The sequence below is a fragment of the Bos mutus genome, chromosome X (genome assembly GCF_027580195.1).
Source record: "Bos mutus isolate GX-2022 chromosome X, NWIPB_WYAK_1.1, whole genome shotgun sequence".
NCBI classification, from domain to species: Eukaryota; Metazoa; Chordata; class Mammalia; order Artiodactyla; family Bovidae; genus Bos; species Bos mutus.
The window spans coordinates 75,969,416-75,995,859 of record NC_091646.1 but is presented as its reverse complement, the minus strand read 5'-3'; the positions used below and the strand labels follow the sequence as shown (position 1 = coordinate 75,995,859).

Sequence of the window (26,444 nt, the reverse complement as noted above, 5' to 3'; positions counted from 1 at the left end):
TGTCCCCACACCTAGGGAGGGCCAAGTACAGTTTAGCCTCCTGACTGTACATCAAGTGTAGCTGTGGGGTGGCAAGGCCAGGGGGTGGGGGTTCCTCGTCCTATCTCTGATCCGGAGGGACAAGCCCAACAGTACCATGGTGGTGCTTGACTTCCTGGTACAGTCTAACCTGCTGGACCCAAAATGGTGAGGCGCTGTGACCAGATCTTGCATGTTGGGGCACAGGCCAGAACACCATGTCCTGCTACCAACCCTCACCAAGCTGGGAGCCACCATGAAAATCACTGTGAATGCCACCACTGCCACCCACCTCAGCCTGACAAAGCCTTGTCTATCTGTGTTTATGTCCCCATGTCTGCATGGGCCACAGACCACTCTGGGACATGAGAAAGAGACACAAGCTGCAGACTTTTCAGCTTTTATTACAAAAACAAGGGTGATTCCAGCCCAGTTTTCCAATAAAAGTCTGCAACTCAAAGTTTGACTTGGTCACAGCTTCTCTGGCTGGGGAGTAGGGCTGGTAGACAGGTGCAAGGCTTCGCTTTGACCACCCAACATTTCATTTTCCCCCGCCCCACGCTAGACACCTGATGCAAGTATAAGTAGGTCTTGCAGCTGCTCACTGGGCCTCATTGAAGCGGGTCACCATTGTCTTGTGCAGCGTCTCCTTGTAGGACTCAGTTGACGTGACCCCATAGGAGCTGCCTCGGGCACCCAAGCCAGAGCCCCGCACCCGTGTCTGGGCCTGTGTGAAGGAGGAAAACTCTGTTAGTCAGCCAAGGCTACAGTGGAGAGTGCTGGAGGATGGGGACGGGATCCCAGCAGGCTCACCTCAATGGGAGTCACAATGCCCTGCTTCTTGCGGCCCAGACCACTGCCCTCTTTCCAGCCCATGGCTTGGAGCATGCGACTCCCAATGTTGTCACTGCCCAGCCCATCCCGTGTGGGCTGCTCAAAGTCCCTGCAGGGGACAGGGGCACAGTGTGAGCGGCAGACCTGCTGGCCCCACACCCCCCACCTGGCCCTGGATACTCACACGGAGGCCGCAGACATGCCGCTGTACTTTCTCCTCTTGGGCTCCGGTGGCTCAGGGATGCCGTACTTCTCTCTGCGTTCAGCTGCGCGGTCCCGGTACTTCATTTGCTGAAACAGCGTTATGTGTGTGAGAATGAAAGGGCTGACAGCTCTTTGCAGGAAACATGGGCACAGCTGGGGTGGGGGGCCCACAGGGAATGAGATCTGGCCAACAGGTCTGAGGTCCTGCACGGGGTAGTTGGGAAGAAGCTTGTGCATGGGGACAGATGTGAGGTGGCTGATGGCAGCCAGGCTGTGTCTAGCTGAGGAACTTGCCCGCATCAGTTGCCTGCATGACAGATGGGGTGCTTGGCAAGGGACTGATGGATGGAGCCGGGGAGTGGGTCACACCTCACCTCCATGTCATTCTTCTCAAGTGCCTCCAGCTCGTTTTCTGACAGGTGGGCTCGCCGGTGAATCTCAAGGTTTTGCTGTAAAGGAGGACAGGAGAAGAGTGAAGCGGCCAGGTCAGGCCAGGCTGAGGTTCCCTGCCAGGCCTCCCTCAGTCACCTTGTGGAGCCCGGAGAGCTGCTGGTGCCGGATGAGCGCTTCCTTGCTGGGGAACTGGCGCCGGCAGAGCAGACAGGCCAGCTTCTGCCAGTCGGTGAGCTTCTCCTCCCGCTCTGGGCCCCCGCGTTCCTGCTCCTCCTCACTGTCACTCTCCCCGCTGTAGGCTGCCACCAGCCCCCTAGGTGGGCTCTGGAAAAGGGGAAGGCAAGAGGTCAGGCTTGGCTAGTTCACAGCCCCCCACCCTTCTTTCTGCCCCAGGCACTCACTGGGCGGTCATCGCTGGCCAGTTTTGGGAGGTCCATGCTGGTGTGCTGTCTCTCAGCTAGTGCTCCCTGAGGTGGAAAAGTGGAAGTGTTAGTTGCTCTGTCATGTCTGACTCTTTGCAACACCATGGACTATAGCCCGCCAGGCTCCTCTGTCCATGGGATTCTCCAGGGAAGAATACTGGAGTGGATTGCCATGCCCTCCTCTAGGGGATCTTCCCGTTCCAGGGATAGAACCCATGTCTCCTGCACTGGAGGCACATTTTTACCATCTGAAGCACCAGGGGTGGAGGGACAAGGAAATTCAGGGACTCCACAGAAGGACCAAAGGGATGACAAGTCTTGGGACAGAGCACAGATGGACGGCCACAACATACCTTCTTCTCGAGGATGGCGTAGCCTGCATCCGCGGTGGCTGACTCCCGCCTTTCGTCATCTCGCAAGTTGCTGATGGGCTGGAAGCTGTTTTTGAAGTTTTCTTTTTGTTTGTTGAGGCTGCGGGCCCAGCGTTCCATGTCCTTCGCAATCTAGGGATGAGGGTGGTGAGGCGGTGAGGCTCCTAGGAATCTACCAACTGCTGGGGTCACCAACTCCAACCACTGCCCTTGTAGCAGCCCGCCCCTTCCTGCCCTGCAGCCTCAAGTGGAAGGAGAGAGAGGAAGAGGTTAAAGTCCCCATTTCTCTGTCATCCTGTCATTAGTGCTCCTCAGCAAGCCCCTCCCTTGCTGTGTCCCTATTCTCCTCATAGGTGTCCACACCACTAGGGTCGCTGTGAGTTCTCATCATTCTGAAATGCATAGAATGGCTTGCTCTGCATACAATTTTAATTAACAGGTGTGATTCTACGCCACATTCTGTATTGATGCCCAATCCCCACCCAGGCACACCATCAGTTTTAGAATTTACCAGGCTATCAAGGGAACACGAAGTTCTTGCTTCTAAGTGTTGCACCCAGACTGTCACACTCTTCCTCCTCAGACAAGACATGGAGGTTCCCTCCAACTGCCCACCACCACAGAACACTGCAATGGCTGTTTTCCTGCCCACCCCCTGATGGGCCTGGAAGAAGTTCTCTGGCATGTGTATACACAGACAGATGAATACACACCATCAGGTGGGGTTCAGGCCCATAGGAGCAGACTTGTGCATCTATTTCCCTAGGCAGGGTTAGCCTGGCTTCAGGTGTGCACAGACCAGCCTACACTGTCACCAACAGCACAAAGGTTCCCACCAGGGGACAGGAAAGTGGATAGGCTGCATTTGGATGGCAGTGGCCACCTCAGGAAGATGGACAGCCCCACCGTGTACCGAGGAGATGGCCCTGGCTCAAGGTCACAGTGCAGAGCAGAGCCGGACCAGGAGCCGGGTCTCTCTCAAGCACAGATACTACCCAGAAGACACCTAAAGGACAGACAGTGACTGCTGGGCTCCCAGTGTTCACCTGTTGGGCTGTCTTGGTCTTGTGCTTTTCCTTCTTCTCTTTGCCCTCCTTGGAGGGCGCTCCTGTCTCCTTATGCCCATCAGCTGACTGCTCCAGGGCAGGGACATAGGTCCGCCTCTCCCCATCCCAGTACAGGTACTGCTGGCTCTGGGCGTTGTAGTAGTACTGGGGTGATGGGAGAAGGTGTGTGAGGGAGGAATGAGATGCTGAGGAGCAGACACCACCCCCTCCCAGGCTGCCCCATCACCTGAGAGTTGGGATCATAGTAGAGGCCGGTCTGGGGGTCATAGTAGTAGCCAGATGTCTCATCATACTGGTAGGTGGAGACGTCAGGAACAGCTGGGGAGTGACAAATATGGGGGGGTGTCACACACCTTGCTGCTTTGTGAAGGAGCCCCCCGCCCCTTGCTGCAGGCTGTGGCTACTCACGGTACTGGCTGTAGGACTCCTGGGCAGAGGGACTCGTGGCCGGTGGCAGGGTAGAGCTGGGATGGGTGGGACTCTGGAGCTCTGACTTGAGCACAGCGGGTGATATGATGGTGTATGACTGGTCATGGGGGCAAGAACAGGGAACAAGGCTCAGTGTCTGCCAGTGACCCCATGTCACACAGGAGCCCCCCAAGGACCCCTCCCCCTTATTTCCCTCACCTGGCTGTTGGCAGCGCCCTGGCTCCCGCTTGCTTCAGCTGCTGACTGCTGGTAGACACCAGGAGTGGCACCAGGCTGGGCACGGGAGAAAGCCTGTAGGGACACAGAGTCCACCCCAGGCTCCAGGGAGGTCTCAGGACCTGGGAAGGGCAACGGAGAAGAGAGAATGTGAATGGCAGGACCCAGGACCCTAGGCATGCCAGTGCCCACTGTGGGTTTGGGGGAGACGCTGACGCTCACCTGCTCCAGCCGGGTCCCCTTTGGTTCCGGTGATGCCAGGGCCCTTTGCGCCCTTGAGGTAGCCATGGGCATAGAGAGAGGACTCTGTGCCCTGGCTGCCGCCATAGCCCTCATCCTGTTGGTAGTAGCTGTAGTCGACCGTTGGCTCCTCGGGGGTGGCCCAGGCACCCTCCCCACCCTGGGAGGCCTGAGGGGCAGTGGGAGGGGCTCATTAGCAGAGGAGGTGGTGTAGAGGGGAGGGGAACCGGCTAAGAGGCATCTGCCCACAAGGGAAGCTAGTATCTGTCTGTTGACAGAAAGCATGCAGCCTTCAGACAAGGAACACCGGGCCACAGTGGAGTGGGGTGGTGACAAAAGCAAGACTGGAACAATGACATGTGGCAAAACACTCCCAGAGCTGACACTGCTAGATGCGCTGCGTGTTATATGGGTTGGGGGTCAGATCCTCCCCTCCTATATTTTCCTCTCCCAATTTTCTTACAGCCACTTCTAAGTTCCCTTTTATCAAAAAAAGTTGAAACAATTCACAATGACACATGACCACCAAACAGAAGAGAAAAGCAACTGCATGGCCCTGGAAAGGGAAGCCTGGGAGGAGGGGCTGGGGAATGGAGCTGCCATGAGGCCCCTGCAGCCCACACCGGCAACCACTGGGAGAGGGTTTCTGGTCCACGGAAAGCCGCTACAGCAAGGCAGCCCTCCTGTTTGCAGAGAGGGAGCGGGAGGGTGGAGGTGGCCCAGGTACGGGGGAGCTGGGGTGGAGGGGAGTCTCTGAGTACCTGTGAGATGGCCCACTGGGCTGCGGCAATGGCAGTGCTGGCCACAGAGGCAGCATTGATGCGACTGCCTTCGTTGGAGGCCATATCCCTGGGGAGGATGTCAGAGACTGGAAGTGAGACAGGAGGCCCCAAGCTGGGGGGCAGGCTGAGAAGGGACACAGGTGGGGCCCTGACCTCTTAGAACCCTTGGCAAACTCAACGTTGATGGTCTTGCCGTCGATGGTGAGTGGTGGGTGTAAGGCCTGCAGGATCTGTAGCAGCTGGGCTGCCTCCTGAGGGCGGGGGGGGGCAGGGCAGAAGGGTCAGGCCCGGGGAGGCCCCCGGCTCCATTGCCCCATTTCCAGGTTTGGGGCCGCGGTTGGGGAGCTAGGGTCAGGGTCCCTCCTCCCTGCCCTGGGGGCCGGGACTCTGGCTGCCCGGCCCCCCCCTGTGCCGCCCTCACCACGATGGTGGAGAGCTGGATAAAGGCGAAGCCACGGTTCAGTTGGGTCTGCTTGTCCTTGATGACGCGTACATTGGAGGAGGACAGCACTGCGTAGGGTGCCAGGGCCCCCAGGATGGAGTCCATGGTGCTATGTGGGTTCAGGTTGCGCAAAATGATGGCTGTGGGAAGGGACCCAGCATTAGGGAGCACGGATAACCTGCTCCGGCCCTGCCCTCTGCCGGCTCCCCACTGCTTCCTATCCCTGGCCTCCATGTTCTTGTACCTGCTGCTTCCTCCCACCTCTTCCTCTCTGCTTGTCAGCCCAAGTCCCAGCTCAGCCACTTGCCTGGTGAGAATCGTCTCAACACACCCTTCAAGTAGAGTTTGGTAATGCTCTTCTTCTGCTCTCCCTACATTATGTGTCTGACTCCAAACCCGTTGGACCCCCGGGAAGACTAAGTCCTGGTCACCATCGTCTCTCTGGCCTCGGGGAGCCCAGCCTAGACACCCTAAGGCAGAGAGGAAGGAGCAATGGACTCACTGTCGTTGGCGTTCTCCGAGCTTGGCTCCGAGCCCTGTGACAGGGCCTGGGAGGCCAGTACTCCCTGGGCCTGGTAGGGCTGTGGCAGGGGCAGCAGACCCTGGCTTAGCTCCCGACCCCCCAGTGGCAGCGTCTGCTGATCCAACCTCGCTCCCAGGGGCAGCTTCTGCTCCGCCTCTGCTAGGGGCATCAGGAGAGAGGCCGGTGACAAACGGGAAGGAGCTCCCAGGCAGGTCACCCTCCTTCCAGAGCTGTGGTCCGTCACCCTTTGCCCCTCTCCCCACAATGTCCCAAGGAAGAGGGAGGTAGGAAGGCCGTACCTGACTTGGGCACCCCACATTTGAAGCACTTCTCGCGGCGTTTGAAGTTCTGGACGCCACACTGTGAGGCACAGGCCAGGCTGTCAGAGGCAGCAGGGGGTAGGGGGTGGGAGCTTTCCGTTGCACCCTCCAAACATGGATCCAGAAATCTTCCAGGGATCCCGCCATGCCCCAGGAAGGTCCCAGGGTCGGGGGAGTGGGGAGCAAAGGGCTTTGGGGAATGGCTATCATTCTCAGACACACGACTCTTTACATGGTTTCAAATTTCTCCTCAGCGCCCACCCCTCAACTCAGGAGTCTGTAACCCACCCCACACCTCTGTTACCAACTGCTGTCTCCTCCAAGGGACCAGCTCAGAGACGTTTCCGCCTCCAAAGTCCTTTTAGTAGGTTCCTCTTCCCAGAACGTACTTTCCTTCTCAGAAACCTTCATCACTTTTCTATCCTTAAAAAGTCAGTAGCCCCTCTCCTGCCAGGCCTCATCCCTTCATCTCGAGGTTGGATCTTGCCACTCTTGAGAAATAAATCTGCCTTGGGTATTGCAGCCTCTGGAGACCCCCAGTTTTCACCACATTTCAGTCTCTGATCCGCGGTCAAGTCCTGAGCACTGTTCCCATGCCAGGCTCTCCGCAGCATGCGGCCTAACAGTAGGGAGCAGATGTAGCACAGAGGGGCAGCAGGTCAGTCTGGAAATGGTTACCACCAGGGACTCCAGGAGAGGAGTGGGCCTTGAGGCCCAGCTTACTCAGCTGGGTATAGTCCACATGGCTGTTTCACCTGGGAGGCCCAGAGGTTTGGTTTTGCTGGGAAGCACTTGCTAGCAGAGGACACAAGACATTTTGTGTAGCTGGTGTAGGAGGGTGGGGAGAAAGGCAAAAGCCAAGGCTGGAGAATAAGGTGACACTAGATCCCAGAGGAGCATCACGCTCACATTCAGATATGTGCAGGTTTTTGGCAGAGAAGAAGGGACATGGTCAGAAGTGGGTGTGAGGAATGCCAAAGGTGAGGGAGTGGAAGACAGGCAAGAGGCCAGAAAACCAGAGAGGGGCCCATGGCAACTGTCTGGAGGGGTGAGGACCGGCCTGCACAGTGGGAATGGCAATGGAAGGCGTTTGTGTGATGGACGTGACAAGACCAGAGAGCAATGTGGTAGATAAAGGAGAGGAAAGAACAGACTGCCCTAGTTTCAAGGAGTATCTGAAAACACAGGAGAGATGGAGTGAGTCCTCCTGTCACTCTCTCCGGAGAGTTTGGACATCTGCCTTCTGGTGTTACTCTTTTCATTTTCAAACAAAGAGGCGCCCCCCCGGCTCCACTTTACTGGGCAGAATTCTTCTTGGGGAGAGGCTCGGGGCCCCCTGCAAGCTCTCAGGACTCCCTTTAGGTCTCAGGGCTGCCAGCCGGCTGTGGGAGGTGAGGTTGGCCTGAGGGGAGACCTGAACCCACGGTGGCACCCACAGCCCATGATCAGGAATAAGACACACAGCTCAAGGTTCCATCTCTCTGAGCCTCAGCCTCCTCCCAGGGAACATGACTGCAAAGACCTACAGCTTGTACAGTTTCCGTGGACCTGGCTTTGTCAGGGGTTGGGTCACCTGACACAAGCTCTCAGAACACCCTACACGTTATTCAGGACAACAGCTGACAGGTGCTGTTCCAAGTGCTACCCTCTCATCACTGCATTTCAATCCTTCTGACCACCTCTGGGTATTTAGCATTTGCATTTTCGAGATGGGGAGAGTGAGGCAAAGAGAGGTTCAATACTCTGACCTCAAGGGAGATTTTGAGGGAGTCTAATTTCAGCCAGTCTGGCCCTGATGCCCACGTTTCATACACCATGTTATGCTTCACCGTCACTAGTCACTCACATAAACGTCTGTGTGACATCTACTGGGGCCTCAGGCAATATCGTGCTGCATGAGGGCAGAGCCTGGCACTGAGTGAAAGCTCAGTATGAATTGGCAGCTGACTGGGTAGACGGGGAGGGGGCTCGGGGGGAGGCAATGAGCGGTGCTGCTGGAACTGAGCCAGTTCCTCCATGCCCACACCACTCAGAGGCCCCAGGGAGATAGACACATCACCACCCCTGCCGCGGCTGTCTCAATCCACAGCACCTGCTGCCCACTGCCCCTGTACCTTATTACACAGCCAGTCCTCATTGATCTTGGGCTTGGGGTCGCTGTAGTGCATGGACACCTTCTGGCCCAGGATGTTGAGGGAGTGCTGCGGGGAAAAGCAGAGCACAGTGAGGCCTGGGCAGCAGTGCCCCACGCACCGTTTCAGCACAGGAGAAGAGAGTGAGCGAGCCCTTCAGCTGGATGGATGAGGGACAGGGAACGGAGGGAGGTCGGAGAACTGACAAGGGAAGAAGGAAGGGAAGGAGGGAGGGAAAGAGCCACAGCCCTCGGGCGCAGCTGTTTGCTGCCTTTCCAGGCACGCACACGTGAACACACTCCACCAGGCACACAGTGCTCGGCTGCCCGAAGCTTGCCGGACAGTGCGGCAAACCCCCACTCAGCCCTAACACTGCCAGGCCACACCCAGGGCCAGCACTACACAGGCTACACTTGGGATGAGGGGGGACAGGGAGGGGAGGGAGAGGAGGGGAGAGAAAGAGAGAGAGAGCGCACGCGCACTAGTGCTGGAGAAGGGGAGAAAGAAAGAGCTATATTTCAAAGATGGACGGTCCTGCAGTGAAGCTGTCTTCCCATGGCCAGCTGGGTCCTTGGGCCCACTAGCCTGTGGACCAGCAGAGATGGCCCCAGGGCCGCCACACTGCCCCATCGCCCCATTCCCCTTCCCCCAGCCCGAGGCACAGTGCCCCATAGCAGTGAGCTGGGCTCTGGGTGGGTGAGCAGAAGCTTTGGGTCTCTGAAGGCCCCAAAGCTGTTGGGTTAGGAGCCCATGCCAGGCTGGGGGAGTGAGCTCCCCTCCCTTCCAGACAGTAAGACTCCTTGCTGGGAGGGCAGGACCACTGGAGACTCCTGGGTGGGCCAGGTACAGTGGGAGGGGTGGGGCTCCAAAGTGAGTCCTGGTGAATGAAACTATGACCCCTGACTGGTACTTTAGATCAATAGAACCCTGCTGGCCTGTCCTATGGAAATCACAGGGCCGAGCTCACAGGGAGAGAGCTGGCAAAACGGGACTTGCTAGTTAGTATGCCAACAACTAAGTTTCCCCAGCAGCTGGACTTGCAGTGGTGCCTGAGTGAAACAAAGTCCTGGCTCTGCCTCACCCCAGGGCAGGGTGGTCCCCCGGGGAGTGGGCACCTGGGTGGAAAAACCCCCCTACCACCCCCAAGGCAGCCCTTCCTCTGAAAACTCAGCTGGGAGAGGAGGAGAGGCAGAGCTAGCGCCTGACCAGCGGGAAGGGCCAGTGGCAAGTGTGGGCTCTTAATGGGAAGCCCAGTGGGTAGCGAGAGACAGGAAGAGGAGATAGTGAGGGTCAGGAAGGGGTAGAGAGAGGGGTTGGGGGATGGGACACAGGACCACAGGGCAGGGAACTGTGTCCGTAAGAATCAGGCGATGGGGAGCGCTCGATTACAAAGTAGTATTTGTTTGGGGGGGGGTTCAAGTGCGGCAAAGCAACCTGATTGGCTTCCATCCATCGTGTAGCGTCCTGCAAGTGACTAAACTCGACGAAGGCGAAGCCCCGGCTCTGACCTGGAGACAGCATTCAGATACAGACGCAGTGGGTTAGTCAACAGCTTTGGACACACGGCGTTCCCGGGGGCGGGACCCGAGGGGAGAGGACTGGGGGTGGGGGGCAGAGAGGGAAGTGGAGAGAGGAAAAAGGAAGAAAGGGAGAGAGAAAAGCAAAGAGAGAAAGACCAGGGTGTGGGAGGCCAGGGAGATGGTCGGGAGGGGCAGGAAGGAGGGAGGAAGGGAGGCAGGAAAACACAGCCGGAGAGGAGTTGGGGGCGGGGGATATACACACGGTAGCTGGGAAGAAAGACAGAGATGGGGGCTCAGGCACACCTGCCCAGACAGCCTGGGGTGACAGAGACGGAGAGAAGGAGCTGGGAGGGAAAAGGTACAAGGAGAGGTCTGTCTCCAGAGAAGGAAGGAGGGCAGAGGGGCAGGCTGATGGTTTCACCTAGGCCAGAATCAACACTGGAATGGTGGGGCCCAGTACGAGGCCAGGGTAGCCCAGGAGGGGTCCCGCAACAGGTGTGTAATGGAAGGAGCAAAAGAGAAGCGGGGCTAGGCTGCTTGGTGAGGCTGGGGAGGCTCCAGGACCATTAGGAACCAGGGGGAGTCAGGGACACAATGTCCCCCTCAGCCTCACCACCATGCAGGGAAGGTGGGACTCCCCAGGGAGCCACCTCAGGGCCAAGCTGGGAAGACTATAGCCACCCCAGTCCACGTCCTCCAAGATGGCAGGAGAATGGGGGCCAGGTGGTCCAAGGAGACCTTTAAGAATCTAGGGCCATGGTAAGAGCACCCAGGGCCACAGAGGAGGCTGCACCTGGGACACCACCCCAGGGAGACCAGAATCCTGCCAGCCTGGCTAGAGTGCAGCAGAGCACGACCAACATGCTACCAAGAGAGACTCCAGGCCTGGCCAGGGCTGGGAGAAGGATCCAGGGCTTGAGGCCGCCGGAAAGCAGCTCCTCCTTTGGAGGTGCACACACTGGGAGGGCTTAGACACGGCAGGGCATGCTTGATCTCCAAAAGAATAACCGTTAGGATGCACAGGAGGATGAAATGGTATAATTACAGAGAGAGTGAGAGGTAGGGACAGAGATACACACACACACGCGCGCGCGCACACGCACGCACACACAGACACACACACAGATGGAGGAGTGGGGAGGAGACTGAAGATGGAGAGAGAAGCCCAGGCAGAGCGAGGCCTCACTGGGCCTGACTTGGGTAGCCTGGGGCCGGAGATCCTGCAGAGATACCCCACCCCGCCCACTAACCTCAGGCCAGCTCCAAGCAGCCTGCAAGAGGGAGGGAGGGAACGAGCAAGGCCAGCGACCTGGGCTGTTCCTTGGGATGCACTCTTGGACAAGAGCCATCCCCTGCCTCCCCTCCTGGGACACATGGGTGGGACCTACTTTCTGGTCAGAGGCTGTTACCAGAACAGTGTCAGGGAGAGCAAGGAGCAGGGGAAGGAGAAGAAGAGGGAAGGAAGGCAGTCTATGAGGGGGATGGGGTTACCGTCTCAGATTCTCAGAGTCCCACAGAGGACGATCCCCGGAGCCTGGCCCTGGCCCTGCCCCTGGGGAGCACTCAGCACAGCTCACAGCTGCACCCCCTCCCCGACAGCCCTGCATCAGAGGCTCCTGGCCAGAGCTGTGAGGAGGGTGGGAGGAGGGGTGAGAGAAGAGAGGGTACCCCCAAGTGGCCCATTCCCAGCTGTGGCAGGAAGGCAGGGTGGGGAGGATGGGGGAGAAGGCAGAGGCAGGAGGGAGACTCGGAGGCTGAGGCTGGCCAGCAGAAGGGGAGGGTACTGGAACGAAAGCTCACCTGAGGATTTGTTCCGCATCAACCGGACCTCCCGCGCTTGGATGCCATGGGATTGCAGCTGGCCACGAATCTGTATGGGGTGATATGGATTGGGGCAGGCTCAGCACAAGGAGGCTGTGGGTACCAGGGGCTGGCTGGAGGTCTCCGGGACCCCTAGGGGGTCACAGGGGTTGTGCGCACACTGTATCCACTCCCTCTCTCAGAGATTCTCCCCCGGTGATCACAGCCCCGGCCCCCTACCAGTACCCAGTCTCAGCTTTCAGACCCAGACTTGCAGAGGGAATTAAAGGAAGGAAGGGGTGGGCTACAAGGTGAAGCATGGCAGTGTAAGGACCTTCAGGGGCGGAGAATGTCAAGAGAGCAAGTGAGCCAGCAGCTCAAGAACGGTGGGCATGGGTGGTCTGCCAACAGGCTTAGTGCAGCCACAAAGCGAGGAAAGCTGGGGCGCAAACCTGGCTGTTCATGAACAGACTGCCCTCCAGCTTGCATTGAGAGAGACCCATGACAAGCCCCAAACTGGGAAGAACTGGGGTCTGAGCAAAGCCCAGCCATGGGCACTAGATCACGAACAGAGTGGGAACTTGGGGTTGAGACCAAAAGGCACAGCTGTGGGGTATGGAAAGCTTCCTGGATGACCTATGCCAGGCGAAGCTGCAGATGCAACCTGGGATTTGGACCAGGTGAGGCAGGGTCCTGAGGCCAGTGGCACCTCTTGCCAACAACTGGATGCCTGTGCTGGGCACTCTGGGCCAGTGGCCATAATGCCTCTGGGCCTCAGTGCCCTCACCAGGGTCAGCAACAGATTGGAGGTTCAACAGGCACACATGAGAATGGAGAAGAGAGATACACAGAAGATCAGGATCGCAATACTCAGGGAGGGCTCAGGAAATGGCTGGAACATGGGCTCTGGAGCTCAGCTGCCCAGTTCAGACCCCAACTCTGCTCTGTCACTTGCTGGCTGTGGGAACTGGGGCCAGCTGCCAGGGGCCTGGCCTCCTCATCCGTAGGATGAAAAACACAGAGGACCTTCTCTGCAAGGTGGCGGTGCATGTGGCCCACCATGTGACAGATCCTCCACAAATGAGAGCGTGCAGCTACCGCCTGACCCTGAAAAGGGCAGGTGGGCCAGACTTGAGAGCTCTCAGACACACAGGTGGAGTTTTCTCTGCAACAACACAGGCAGCCAGCAGGTTTCAGGGGAGAGCTGAGTGGAGCCTTCACAGGCCGTGAGGAGGAGGAGGAGAACTGGGTAGGGTAGTGAGGAGGCTATTCTAGTGGCCCCCATGGGGTTTTCCTGCTCACGAAGGGAAGTCGGTACGGACAGGGAGGGAATGTCACACAGGCAGACGGGGTGGGAAGGCTGCAACAGCAGTGAAGGAAGGAGGACCCAAGGCTCTGTGGTTGTGCCAGTGAGGAGATCTGGGGCTGCTGGCAAAAGAGAGCAGGTGGTAGGGAATGATAATAAAACCTCAGAAAATCCCATGGAGAGCCTCCCCAGCCTGCAGGGTCTCCACATCACCTCTGCCACCAGCGATATCTGGCAGCGGGCCTGGTGAGCATCTGGCCTTTGATCGACATATGCAGAAGGGATGGATCACCAGCAGAATGTATGGAAGGAATGCTCTGTTCCCTCCCACAGCCACCGCCGCAGCCCCCTGGCCAAACCAGCCTGTGCCATGCTCCTCCCTTCCAGCCTAGGAGACGACAGGGCCTACCCCAGGGGCAGAGCAGTGCTGGGGGACAGGGCTGGGGGGAGAAGGGCTGAAAGGTGCTGAGGAGGTGGGGGGTAAGGGAGGGGCTGAGGGCCCTGGAGGGGACCCAGCCTGGCCTCCTGCTCTGCCGCCTGCCCGGGGACATGGGGAGCACGTACGTCATCCTCAGTGGCTGCCTGTGGCAGCATCCTCAGCATGACGATGTTACTGGCCTTCTCCTCCTCCTCCTCCTCCTCCTCCTCCTCCTCCTCCTCCCCTTGCTCGGTCCGATAGTCCTGGTCCCGATAGTCGCCGTCTCGGGGGAAGCCTGGCGGGCCGGTAGGGCTGTGCCTGTGCCGCCGCCGCCGCCTACGCTGAGTCTCAGAGCCCGGGGAGGCCTCGTAGGAATCCTGGCCAACAAAATGAGATGAGAGACACCAGGCGGGCAGTCAGTCTGAGGGTGGGCCTAGGGGCTGGCCGCTGGCTCTCCGAGGCAGGCAGGCTCTGAAAGCCAGGGGTGGGCGGGCTCCGGCTAAAGGCTCAGGGCAGGCAAGGTGGGCAGGCCTTGAACTGCAATCCTCCTGGGATTGGAAATTCTGCTGCTTTGACGGGGAGTGGGGGAGAAGCAGGTGGCAGTGTTGGTGTGGGGGAGGAACTCCCACAGACAGGTGAGCAGACACCACTGAGACCTCCCTGGGAAGAGACTGTTGGAGGTTGGCACACTAAACCCTGCACTGTTTCTGCCCCCTCCTCCCTTGTCAGCTCAGCTAGTACAAGCACAATTGTTCCCTGTGCCACAGAAGGCCACAGGTCACTTAAGACTCCCAGCCTGGGCCCTGTCACCAAGTTGTGGGTTTAGGAATTGCTTAAGACCTCGGCCAGAGACAGCCAGCAAGAGCTGGCAAAGACTGCGAGGACTACAGCGCTGCCGCCAGAGACAGCCAGCAAGAGCTGGCAAAGACTGCGAGGACTACAGCGCTGCCCCTCGGTCCCTGATCCTCTGCCAGGCCAGTCCTCCGTCACCACCACGCTCCTTCCTAACAGGGTGTGGTCACTGGATTCCTGGGCATTGCCCAAACCCTTTGCTCAGCACTAAGCAAGGCAGGCCTGGGTCCATGCCCATCCTGCCCTCACAGGGGCCAGAAAACTCAACTCTCCACTCTTCCTGGTCCACCCAGGGCCCACCCAGTGCTCTGGACACATCCAGGCACAGCTCACAGTTGCCACCAAGGAAGCCTGACTGCCCACCATGGGGGTCTTTGTGCTGGACCCCCAGAGGGTGGCTGGCCACCCATATTCTTCTTCCCAGGGCTGGGGTTGCAAGGGTACCCTTCCCACTCCTCTGTGTCTGTGTGGACCAGGGCCCTGAGTAGCCCCTCAACCTGGGGTTCGCATAAGGCAAGGCTGCTTCATCCCCTCAGATGGGGGCTCCCTGATGGTGGGCATCATGCCTCCCCCTCAGGCCAGGGCTAACTATCCAATATGGAAGTGGTTAGCTGGAGCTCAGAGGAGAGTCCTGACGGGGCTTTCCTTTCTGTTTAGGGGCTCTGCCACCACTGGGAATGCCCACACTCAGCCTCCCAGAGCCACTCTGCTTGCTGATACCCACGTGACATCCAGGTGCCCTCCTGACCCTAGACGCTGGGTCCCCAAACTGGCTGGGAGCAGGCAGTAGAGGGCTTGCAGTGAACCCTGAAGAACAGGGAAGAAGGGAGAGAGGTGGTGGCCAGGGGACCTCAGAAGTACAGAGCCAAGCACGTGGAGGTCAGGGAGACCCAACCTGGGAGAGGAGCCGTCAGAGAGGGGAGTGGGGACAGACCCTTCAGGTGAGGCAAAGCCCTTGAGCACAGTCTGAAGGCATGGGAATGGAGAGCTACTGCACGCGGGGCTGCAGCCAGATCGAGGCCCTGCAGGAGCCGGCCCCCCAGCCCTCACCTCTGCACTCTGCTCCTCAGATGAGTCATCATAGTCATGCTTGCCCTCCTGGCTGCCGTACTCGCGGGGATATGAGCGGTAGTCCATGTCCCTGTAGTCATGATCCCGGCTACGGTTTTCCCCACTGTCATCCTGTGAACGATCGGTGGCTCCGTAACGGCCAGTCCTGTCTCCACGTCCCCCTCTGGGGAAAGAAGGATGGGAAGCAGAATATGAGGGCAGTCCTTTCCAAAAGAGGCCCTCAGCTTCACCCCTACAGGGATCCCTAAGGCCAACCCCTAATCCCCAGGCTGCCACCACCTCTCCTTCAAAGCCAGCCCACTTCTCTCCTTCTCTTCCCCACCTCTCCATTCCCTCATTGGGCCTTCAGGTGTGGCCCCCTGCCTGGTCTCCTCACCCCCCACCCAGGCCCCCTCCAGTTCATTCTCTCCACCCTCAAAGCAAGTGAGTGTTTCATAAGGCAAAGCCAATCAAGCCCAACCACAGTTCTCCTCCGACGGCTCCCTCCTATTCTAAAGACACCAAAACGCTCACCAAGATCCTACAAGGCCTGCAGGGTCCTGTGGGCTGAGGTCCCTGCCGACCTCTTTCCCTCCAGCTCCTTGGGCACTGCACCACTCTGCCCCTCTGTTTCATGGTCACCTTGCTAGCACTGGCAGCTGTTTTGTTAAAATTTCTCCTACTGAAATAACTGTAAAATAATTAGCTCAACATTGACTTAATGTGCATTTCTTTGGTGATTTAAAAAATTACTAGAATGAGTCTGGGGAAGGGACCATGCCTGTTTGGTTCACTGCTGTATTTCCCAAAGTTTAGCTTAGTGCCTAATACTCAGCAGGTGCCCAATAATTCTCTTTTGATAAAATAATGACTCTAAAGAGCACTAAGTCCTAACCACTGGACCAGCAGGGAACTCCCAGTATTCTAAATGCAACCAATACGTATCTACTTAAAAGAAGAAAAATTGGACATCAACGTAGACTACTACTAGCAGGATCGTAATCCTGGTTAGAAATGACACTAGAATGCCCATTATCAACACCATAATTACTATTCTAAGAAACTAGCTAGTAAACAATTAAACAAAGGAAAAAAGAGATTAAAAGCTGGAAAGGAGATGGTAAAATTACTATTACTTGTAGATGATATGAGGATGTATCTGCCTCTGCCTAAGAGAGTCAATGGAAAAATCATTACAAATAAATCAGTAAAGATGCTGTGTTCAGAAATTAATATTCAGGAATAAATACCTTGCTGATATTCAGAGAGCCACTGTTCAGAATCAGAAGATTCCAAATATAATTGCATCAAAAGGTTAAATACCTAGACATATGCAATATCTTATGACTATATGTCACACCAATGGGCCAGGATTCATCTGAAATCGGTCAAAGATTTAAATGGAAGAAATGAAACCAAAGACGAAAAGAAGAAAACATGAGATAGTTAGTTTTTTTTAATAATCTTGAAATGGGGAAAACTGTGACCCAAATCAAGAAGCCATACAAGAAAAAGCTATCAGATCTGACCATATAAAAATAAAACATATCTGGGAAAAAAACAAAAACAGAAAAACAAAAACCATCACGAACCAAGTCAAGACAGACAATAAACAAGGAAAAGGTATGGGGAAAAAAGAAAAAGAGAACTGGATTTACAGAAAATAATACAGTTGACCCTTGAACAAGCACTGAACCTCTGCTCTGTTGAAAATCCGAGTATAACTCATTGCCGACCCTCTGCATTTGTGGTTCCTCTACACGCTCGGATTCAACCAACCATGGATTGTGGCGCACTGTAGTATTTACTACTGAAAAGAATCTGTATATCAACAGACCCGTGCAGTTCAAACCTGTGTTTGTTCAAGGGTCAACTGTACAGATGGTTTATATTTGAAAAGATGCTCTATCTCACTCAACAAAAGATGAAAATTAAAACTATACTGGACAGTTCATTTTTGTAACACTTAAAATTTATTTTTGTGTATTTTCCCAAATATTTTTTGTGATAAATTATATACATAATTAACAAAAATGTTACCATTTTAAAGGGTACAACTCAGTAAGTGGCACAATGTACATTCACAATGTTGTATAATCATCACTACTACTTCTCATCACCCCAAACAGAAACTCCATACTTTAATTAAATAATCATTCCCCACCCCACCTAGCAACCTCTATTCTCCCCTGTAAGTTTGCCTTTTCTATGCACTTCATATAAGTAAGTGATGTCGCTCAGTTGTGTCCAACTTTTTGCGACCCCATGAACTGTAGCCTACCAGGCTCCTCTGTCCATGGGACTTTCCAGGCAATAGTACTGGAGTGGATTGCCTTTTCCTTCTCCAGCGGATCTTCCTGACCCAGGGATTGAACCCGGGTCTCGCACATTGTAGACAGACGCTTTACCGTCTGAGCCACCAGGGAAGTCTGTGTCTGGCATACTATCTCAGCAGAATGCTGTCAAGGTTCATGTTGCAGAATGTATCAGAATTTCATTTCTTTTTTATGGCTACCACATCTGTTGACTTCATGTTGCAGAATGTATCAGAATTTCATTTCTTTTTATGGCTACCACATCTGTTGACAACATTTTCACCTACTGGTTATTTTGGATACTGTGTATAATGTTGCTATGAACAATGGTATACAAGTATCTGTTTGAGTCTATTTTCAGTTCTTCAGGGTACATACCCAGGAGTGGAACTGCTGAATCCTATGGGTTTCCCAGGTGGCTCAGTGATAAGGAATTCGCCTGCCCAATGCAGCAGACACAAGTGATACCAGTTCGATCCCAGGGTTGGAAAGATCCCCTGAAGTAGGAAATGGCAACCCATTCCTGTATTCTTGCCTAGAAAACTCCATGGACAGAGCAGCCTGGTGGGCTACAGTCCATGAGGCTGCAAAGAGTAGGACATGGTAACTTTAATTTTTTGACGAATTGGCAGTGTTCCATAGCATCTGTACAGTTTTACATTCCTACCAGTGATACAGTTGCCAATTTATCCACATTGTCATCAACACTTGTTACTTTGCCTTTTTTTCATGTGCTTATAGGTCATTTATACTTCTTTGAAGAAATGTCTATTTGAGTCTTTTGCCCATTTTTGAATTAGGTTTTTCTGTTACTGTTGTAGGAGTTCTTGATATATTCTGGGCATTAATCCCTTATAAGATATATGATTTGCAAACACATCCTCCCACTCTTTAGAATGTCTTTTCATCCTTTTGAATAGTGTTCTATGATGTACAAAAGTTTCTAATCTTCTAAAAAATTTTATTTAATTTTTTGGCTGTGCTTGCTCTTAGTTGTTGCAGTATGCAGGCTTATCCCTAGTTGTGGCATGTGAGCTCTCTAGTTAAGGTGTGAGTTAGTTGCCCTGAGGTATGTGGGATCTTAAGTTTCCTGACCAGGGATCGAGCTCATGTCCCTGCACTGGAAGTGTGGAGTCTCAACCACTGGATTACCAGAGAAGTCCCAAAGTTTCTAATCATGATAAAGTTTATTTTAAAAAATGATAATTTTAGACTTACAGAAAAGTTCAAAGATAATAGAATTCTCATATACACTTCACACAGTTTCTCCTCATGTTAAGAGAACCATGGTACATTTGTCAGAACAAAAAAGTTAACTGATCTACAGATTTTATTAGTATTTCACTATTTTTCCACTACTATCCTCTTTCTGTTCCAGGATTGAATCTAAGACACTACACTGCATTCAGTTATCATGCCTCTAGTTTCCTCTGGCCTGTGAAAGTTTCTCAGTCTTGCCTCTTTTTTTTTTTTTTTTTTTTAATGACCTTGACAGAGGTTTGAAGCACGCTGGTCAGGTAATTTGTGGAATGTACCTCAACTTGGGTATAGCTGATATGTTCTTGTTATTTAGATGAGGTTAACAAAGCTGAGCCACCCATTTGATCACACTACATCTCAGGTGCGTGCTATCAACGTGACTTACTACTGGTGATGCTGAACTCGATCATCTGGTTATGGTGGGGTCTGCTGTAAAGTTTCTTTTTCCCTTACACTCTATTCTGTAGAAGCAAGTCACTAAGATCAGCCCACACTCAAGAGGAGGAAAAATTAATCTCTACCTCCTAGAGTGGGGAGTATCTACATATATTATTTGAAATTCTTCCCTAAGGAAGATCTTGTGATCAAATGTTTTTAAGTCAACAAATCTTCAGAAGTCCAAATGTTTAACAACAAACTGTTGGCAGGGCTGTATGGAAAACAGGTACTCTCATATTGGTGGTACGAGTGAAAATGGAATGATCCCCATGGAGGGGAACCTGGCAATAGCTGGCAAAACTAAAAATCTATATGCTTTCTGACCCCCAATTTTCCTTCTGGGAATTTAATGTGCTGAAGCACTAGTATGTATACAGAAATAGTATTCAATGTGACACTGTTTATAATAGCAAAGGACAAGAAACAACTTAGAAGTGTCATGAAAATTCTGTTTAAAAAAAGACTAATGATGGGGAGAGGAACCCCATCAACTATTAAAACGTATTATAAATGTCCTAAAAGGACGTTTTTGGAACAACTGATGACATCTGAAAACAGACTTAAAAGAGAAAAGTACTGAATCAATGTTAAATTTCTTGATATTGATAAGTATCCTGTGATTATGAAAGAGAAAGTAGAAGGAACTGTAGTATTTTCTATAGTATCTACTGCTCATGTCTTCCACTAACTCAAAAGATTCCGAAAAAAAGGTGTTATGTATAGAAAGGGAGAGGGAGAGGGGAAGGGAGAGGGGAAGAGAAAAAAAGAGAGGGGGAAGGAGGAGAGAAGAAGGAATAGGTCTGTAAGTAGGCAAAGCAAATGCGGCAAAATATTTACAGTTAGTGCTTCTGGGTAGAGGATTAAGGGAGTTCATTGTACTTGCAATTTTTTTTGGTAAATCTGAAGTTTTTTCAAAATAAGGAGTTATAAACATACATATACATACCACGATCAAGGAGGGTATACCTTAAGAATATCAAGGATACAATTTAATGCAATTATGAAGTTGATAGACAAAAGGAGAAAAAAGCATGTAATTATGAACTTCAATACTCATTTCTGATCGGTTTTAGCAAACCAAAATTCGAGAATTTTCCTGACTTATTAAAGACTACATTTTAAGAGCCTACAGTACACATCACACTTGATGCCAAAGCAAAGGAGGTTGCCTATCAGGCCTGGACTGATTTAGAAAGACAATCAAAATCAACAATGATTGAGTAGAAATAACAAGAGAACACAGCAGAGATAAGGTAATTTACAAAAATCAACAGCATTCATTTACCCCAGCAAATACCAGCTTGAGAAAAAAAAAAATAGCCAATAAAAACTACTGAAGCACCTCTGAATTACTTTAACAAACAATACACAACCAGATTAAATTTAAAACCTTTTGCACAGCAAAGAAAACCATCAACAAAACAGAGACAACTGACTGAATGGGAGAAAATATTTGCAACTGGTACGACCAATAAGGGATCAATATCCAAAATATATAAACAGCTCATACACTCAATATCAAAACAAACAAAAACAAACTTGACTTAAAAACAGAGAAGACCCGAATAGACATTTTTTCCAAAGATGACATACAGATGGCCAAGAGGCACATGAAAAGATGCTCAACATCGTTAATCATCAGAGAAATGCAAATTAAAACCACAGTGAGATACCACCTCACACCTGTCAGAATGACTATCATCAGAAAGAACACAGACAACAAATGCTGGTTGAGAATGTGGAGAAAAAGAGGACCTTCATACACTGTTGGTGGGAATGTAAACTGGTGCAGCCACTGTGCAAAGCAGTATGAAGGCTTCTCAAAAAACTAAAAACAGTCTACTCCTGGGTATATATCTGAAAAAAAAAAAAGATCAAACACTAATTCAAAAAGATACATGCACCCCAATGTTCACAGCAGCATTATTTACAATTGCCAAGATAAGGAAGCAACCTATTAGTGTCCACCAATAAACTGAGTGGATAAAGAAGATGTGTTACACACACACACACACAGGAATATTAATCAGCCATAAAAAAAAAGAATGGGATTTTTCCATTTGCAATAACATGCATGGACTTAGAGGGTATTAATGCTAAGTGAAATAAGCCAGACGGAGAAAGATAAATTCTGTATGATATCACTTATATCTGAATCTAAAAATTAAAACCAGTGAACACAACAAAACAGAAATAAATTCACAGATATAGAGAACTAGTGGTTACTAGTGGAGAAAAGGAAAGGGAGAGGGACAAGATAGGGGAGAGCATTAAGAGGTACAAACAACTATGAATAAAATAAATAAGCTACAAAGATATATTGGACAGCAGGGGGAATACAGCCAGTATTTTGTAATAATTATAAATCAAATGTAACCTCTCAAAATATATCACTATGCTGTGCACATGAAATAATGTACATCAACCATACATCAATGGGGAAAAAAAGGAGTACCCAAGACCTGTATTTTGGTTTATTCAGATTTTTATGTCCTTTAAATGAACCTTGTAGGTATTTATGACCTGTTTAAGAGGATGAGATGACTACTTACAAAGATAACAATTCTCCTGAAGTATATAAATTTAATGCAATCTCAAAGTTCTTGAACTTTTAGAAAGACTTGATAACTTTTTACATAAAGCTACAAAATGACTAAGTCAACTTCAAAAAATAAGAGCAGAATAGGCACTATTAAGACATTCTATAAGGCCACAGAACACTAAGGTTCTGCACAAGAATAGCAAAAAGACCAATGCAACAAATCAGACCACTCAAGACAGATCCATGTACATGAGGGAACTTGAGATGAGATGAGGTACCACAAATCAATAAAGAAAGAATGACCTATTTTGGGGGTGATATTAGGAACACTGACCACTATATGGAGGAAAATAAAACCAGAACCTACATTATAACATATTTAAAAGTGGACTCTAGATGGATTTAAAGACCTGAATGCAAAAGGTAAATAAAGTTAGGGATCCAGAGATAAGAATAGAGAAGATTTTTCAAAGGACAGATTTTAAGACAAAAAAGTGATGAATTTTAGCACACCAAAATTAAGAACAGGTATCCACCCTTGAGAGAATTATTAAATAAGAGGCAGCAGACACACCCCATGGTGTCCTTGGGACCAATTAGAAGCAAAGCACTAACATACAGGTAGCAATATAGACAGATCTTTAAAATGCAGTGCTGAATAATATAAAGCTCAGGAAACAGAATTAAAACTAACATTCTGTCACTTGTGTAAACTGAAAACACTCCAAACAAAACCACGTATTTTAGAAGGATACATTTCAAAGACAACACAGCAGCTGCCTACAGCTATGGGAATTGCAAATAAAACAGGAAAAAATAAATATGGCAAGAGGTGGTCTTGTACCAATCTGTGATAGAAATGTACCTTGAACTGGAAAAGTATGATTAACTCAAACCCTTGCACTTGAGGTTCTTTAAAAGCCAAAAGAAAGCCAGTGGCTTTACCTCGTAATGAAGTCTAAGGCAAGTAAGCTACCTACTCAAAGTCAGAAATTGCCACACAGCACTTCTATTGAATACCATCCAAAATCGAATGCCTTTCACAAGACATTTTGAAAGGTCAAGGCTGAATAACACCTGATGATAACCACATCTCAAATTCGGGCTCATCACTTTTCAGAAACCAAAACATTATAATTCTACATTTTTCAAAAGGGGGTGGTAGCAGAAACCCTCTGTAAGGCAATAAAAAAATTATTTCCTCCTTGACTTTTTCATAAACCTACTGACTTTTGATAGAGGCTCTCTGGGACAGTTAGCTCTACTTTTCTATACAATCTTTAAATATCAGGAATGAATCATCTACATTAGAATCAAGTAAGGTGATCCACCAGTATGGTAAAGGTATGATCTGGCATCTCTGTATTTTACCAAGTGTCCCAACTGTTTCTGGTTAGTCCCTGAATTTAAAAATAACTGGATAAGAGTGTCCACACCAACTTCAGCCCATCCTGTCCCTGAATCCCAGATCTTAAAAAGGCCGTGGCTGAGTAATACTATCTGACCTGGTTTGCCCCATACATTTTCTGGGCAAATTTCTGACTCTGAAGGCAACCCCTCCCCCATCCATCCCTCAAACCCAAAGCTACAGCCCATACCTCTCCCCTGAGAATCCACAGGCACTTACAACCCAACAACTGCCCACCTGTCACCCACTTTTGTCTGTCCTGCGGTGGCTGTCCATACCTTCCATACCTACCTGCGTCATCCAAAATGGAAACCTGGGCATCGGTCTCCATGCCTCCCTTTCTCTTGATCCCTTCCTGCCCTGCAACCACACGTGGCACCTATCAACCAGAAACTGTGTGGCTTCCCTTGTGAGACCCTAAGTGAGGAGAAGGCTGCAATCTTATTTGTCTCGTTTATGAATGCACTCTCAGAGCCCAGTACATGTCCTGGCTCTTGAGTGCCAAGTACATGTTTGCTGAAAAGAAACCAATCATCTGCAGCACTGTTTGGTTTTTTCTTGCCCAGATGCCCCCTCCAAGCACTTTCCTGGATCAATTCTCACACAGGGACAAACCTAAGCTGCTTGGGGGAGGGTGGGGGTTAGAGGGGAACTCACCGTCTTTCATACTCCATGTCCTGACAGAGCCTGCGAGGGCTGCTAGGGCCCCTCCTCAGCCGCTGGCTCCGTTTCACTTCCCAGCCACCCCCAGTGCTGCCACCATGATCTGCCAGCCTGGGTGATGCCTCCTGCAGGGACTCTGGGGAGAGCAGAAGGAAGAAAGAGGTCAGGGCAGTTATGGCAGAGAGGGTCTCCTTGAGAAACACTTGGTGCCAAGGCTCTCTGCTGTCCCCAAACCCAGCAACACTGTATCCCAACTCCTAGGGCTCCTGAGGATTGGAGCAGGAAGGCAGCCCTTATTTGGCCTGCTGCTTCCCTTCCCTTTAAACGTGAAGCTAGAGCCGGCCACCCTGGAAATAGCACGGCCCTCGGCAGGCATGGAGCATCTTGCAGAGAGACCTGGTGGTGCCACCCATCCTGGGATCACGGCTTTGCCATCTGAGACTGGTAGACAAGCTCAAGCCTGGAGCTACTTGCCCGGGAAGGGGGGGGCTCTCGGTGCTGGATGACTTGTCTGAGATTGGGCACACTAGGCATGGAGACAAGTTTTCATGACAGGAGTCCCAGGCACCCACCAGGCTCCTTCCATGAGCTTCCAGGTGCCATTTCATCCTCCCAAGAAGATGCTGGCTGCCCACTATGAGACGGCAGGAGACCATGAAAGGCTCTGGGGGTAAAGGGGCGAACTTGGCAATGAGACAGCTGCCGCCTCCCTAGGTTCCGGGCCAACACAGTTTTGGCCCTCACTTGGCAACTGGCTCGGCCCTGAGCCTGCCTCTTATGCACAGCCAGGTTCCCCAAGACGGCTCCCTACCCAGGGCTCTGGGCCCAAGTTATTCAGAGGTTAAAAGCAGCCCTTTTGGAGCCCGTTTTGAAGCACTGTGTTATTCTGCTGGAATGGGAGAGCAGTCACTTCACGGCAACCCTCAGTGCTGCGGTGAGAACTAAGGAGGGCCGAGAGCCATGTGACCGGGCCAGGGGTCACCACAAAGTATCCCTGAATCTTCAGGCCCCACCCTCTGAACAACAAGCAAGCAAAAGTCAGGCGTTAACAGCACCTGCCCAACACTAGGTTGCCACCACACCTTTCCTTCATGTATACACTCCTATCAATTTTCTCTTCCTCCTAAAGTCTCAGGGAATGAGAGTTACCTGCTCCCAGATGGGTAAGACTTAGAATCACAACCAGGGAACCCAGTGGATGAGAGCCAGAGACAAAATCCTCAGTACATCTGGCAAAAGCATCCATAACAGATAGTGACCCAAGTCACAGACTCGAGCCCCGAAGAACTACGGGCCAAAACCACGGACAGGGACCCACAAAAATACGGGCCATAATCACACAGGCCCCCCTCCCCTTTCACAGAATAAGCATCAGAGTAACCAATACGAACCTCCCCTCCCCCCCAAAAAAGGAGCAGTCAAGTCTTACACACCTTCCTTGCACTTTCCGCCCCCACCCAGTAAGTGGATTATGGCCAGTCCTAATAAGACTTTCTATGGGTAAGGACCCCCTCCCCATAGATAACCAGAGTTACAGACAGAGGTTCCGAGGATAGAGATCCAAGTCAGACCGACGATCTCCCTTCTCCTCCACCCAGAGCCACAGAACACTTCCCCATGGGTTGGTTAGTACCAAAGTCACACACAAAAGCAGGGAGCACACTTTTTCAGCTAAAAAGAAAAGTCGCAGTCAGCGGCCTTCCACGGAAAAAGTTCGGCGTCGCAGACACAGTGAGCCATAGGAGCCCACTCCCATCCGTCCCTCCCTTCCCCCAAGCCGCGTGCACCCATCCAGTGCCCCAATCGCGCACGCGCCTCTGCTCTCAAAAGGAGAAAAACAAAAAACAATAAAAAAAGACACCCTCTCCCAAGCTCAGACTGTGCCAAGCATCGGTCGGTTCTGCGCGAAGCCCAGACCCATCGACCACAGTCCGCCCTCGCGGTTCCTCTATGCAACCCCCTCCACCCCCGGCCCCTTACCTCCGCCCCCACGACCAGCGTTGACTCTCACCTTCTGCGCCCGGGCTGTCAAGGGAGGGCTCCCGGACATCACCTCGGCCCGCCGCCACCTCCTCCAACTCTTCCAGCTCTGCCCGAGCCGGTCCGCACAACTACCAAGTCCGAGGCTGGAGGCAAAAGGGCGGAGGGGGGGGGAGGGGAGGGGAAAAGCGCCAGGCGCGCTGCCCTCCCCGGGAAACCCACTGTCGCCTACTCCCAGCCGGCCGCGATCACCAGCACAAAATGGCGACGATGAGAAAGGAGCCGGCGCTTCGACCACCATCCACCTACTAAGGGAGCGCGCTCTAGCCAACCCCGTCTATTGGTCGCTGTCAGCCCTCGGTCATCCCTGGCCTACTCTGATTGGCAAGCATATTGCCACCTCCCCGCTCCCCTTGCGAACGCCCGCAAGTCGAGAAAAGCGGTAGCTATTGGCCAATCCCGCGAGGCTGTCGTTTTAGAAGCTTGGCTTCCTTCGAAG

The 26,444-nt window shown here is 52.1% G+C and overlaps 1 protein-coding gene across 9 annotated transcripts; it reads right to left on the bottom strand.

Annotated features, from left to right (window-relative positions):
- Positions 1-402: 402 nt before the first annotated feature.
- RBM10 (RNA binding motif protein 10) lies at positions 403-26,401 on the bottom strand. Of its 9 annotated transcripts, none has more exons than XM_070366460.1 (24): positions 25,946-26,401; positions 23,960-24,101; positions 15,340-15,523; positions 13,584-13,814; positions 11,714-11,783; positions 9,828-9,901; positions 8,376-8,462; positions 6,241-6,301; positions 5,921-6,100; positions 5,398-5,558; positions 5,130-5,227; positions 4,956-5,043; positions 4,177-4,363; positions 3,937-4,076; positions 3,718-3,835; positions 3,536-3,627; positions 3,289-3,453; positions 2,225-2,374; positions 1,851-1,916; positions 1,585-1,773; positions 1,431-1,505; positions 1,037-1,143; positions 832-961; positions 403-745 (listed from the first exon to the last, which is right to left on the bottom strand). In XM_070366460.1, the coding sequence occupies exons 1-24, from the start codon at positions 26,244-26,246 to the stop codon at positions 620-622; spliced, it is 3,222 nt and encodes a 1,073-aa protein (XP_070222561.1). In that variant the 5' UTR covers positions 26,247-26,401; the 3' UTR covers positions 403-619. The 9 variants fall into 9 exon arrangements, with proteins under 9 accessions (XP_070222561.1, XP_070222565.1, XP_070222563.1 ...); XM_070366464.1 differs by having other exon boundaries at positions 4,177-4,291; XM_070366462.1 differs by having other exon boundaries at positions 5,401-5,558.
- Positions 26,402-26,444: the final 43 nt, after the last annotated feature.

Bases quoted from the DNA above. Each gene is read 5' to 3' on its own strand.
- RBM10 (XM_070366460.1), bottom strand. From the start codon at position 26,246: ATGGTGGTCGAAGCGCCGGCTCCTTTCTCATCGTCGCCATTTTGTGCT. The intron at 24,102-25,945 runs GTAAGGGGCCGG...TGCTCTCCCCAG, and splicing joins CGCTGGTCGTGGGGGCGGAG to AGTCCCTGCAGGAGGCATCA. The intron at 13,815-15,339 runs GTGAGGGCTGGG...TTTGTTGGCCAG, and splicing joins CTGAGGAGCAGAGTGCAGAG to GATTCCTACGAGGCCTCCCC.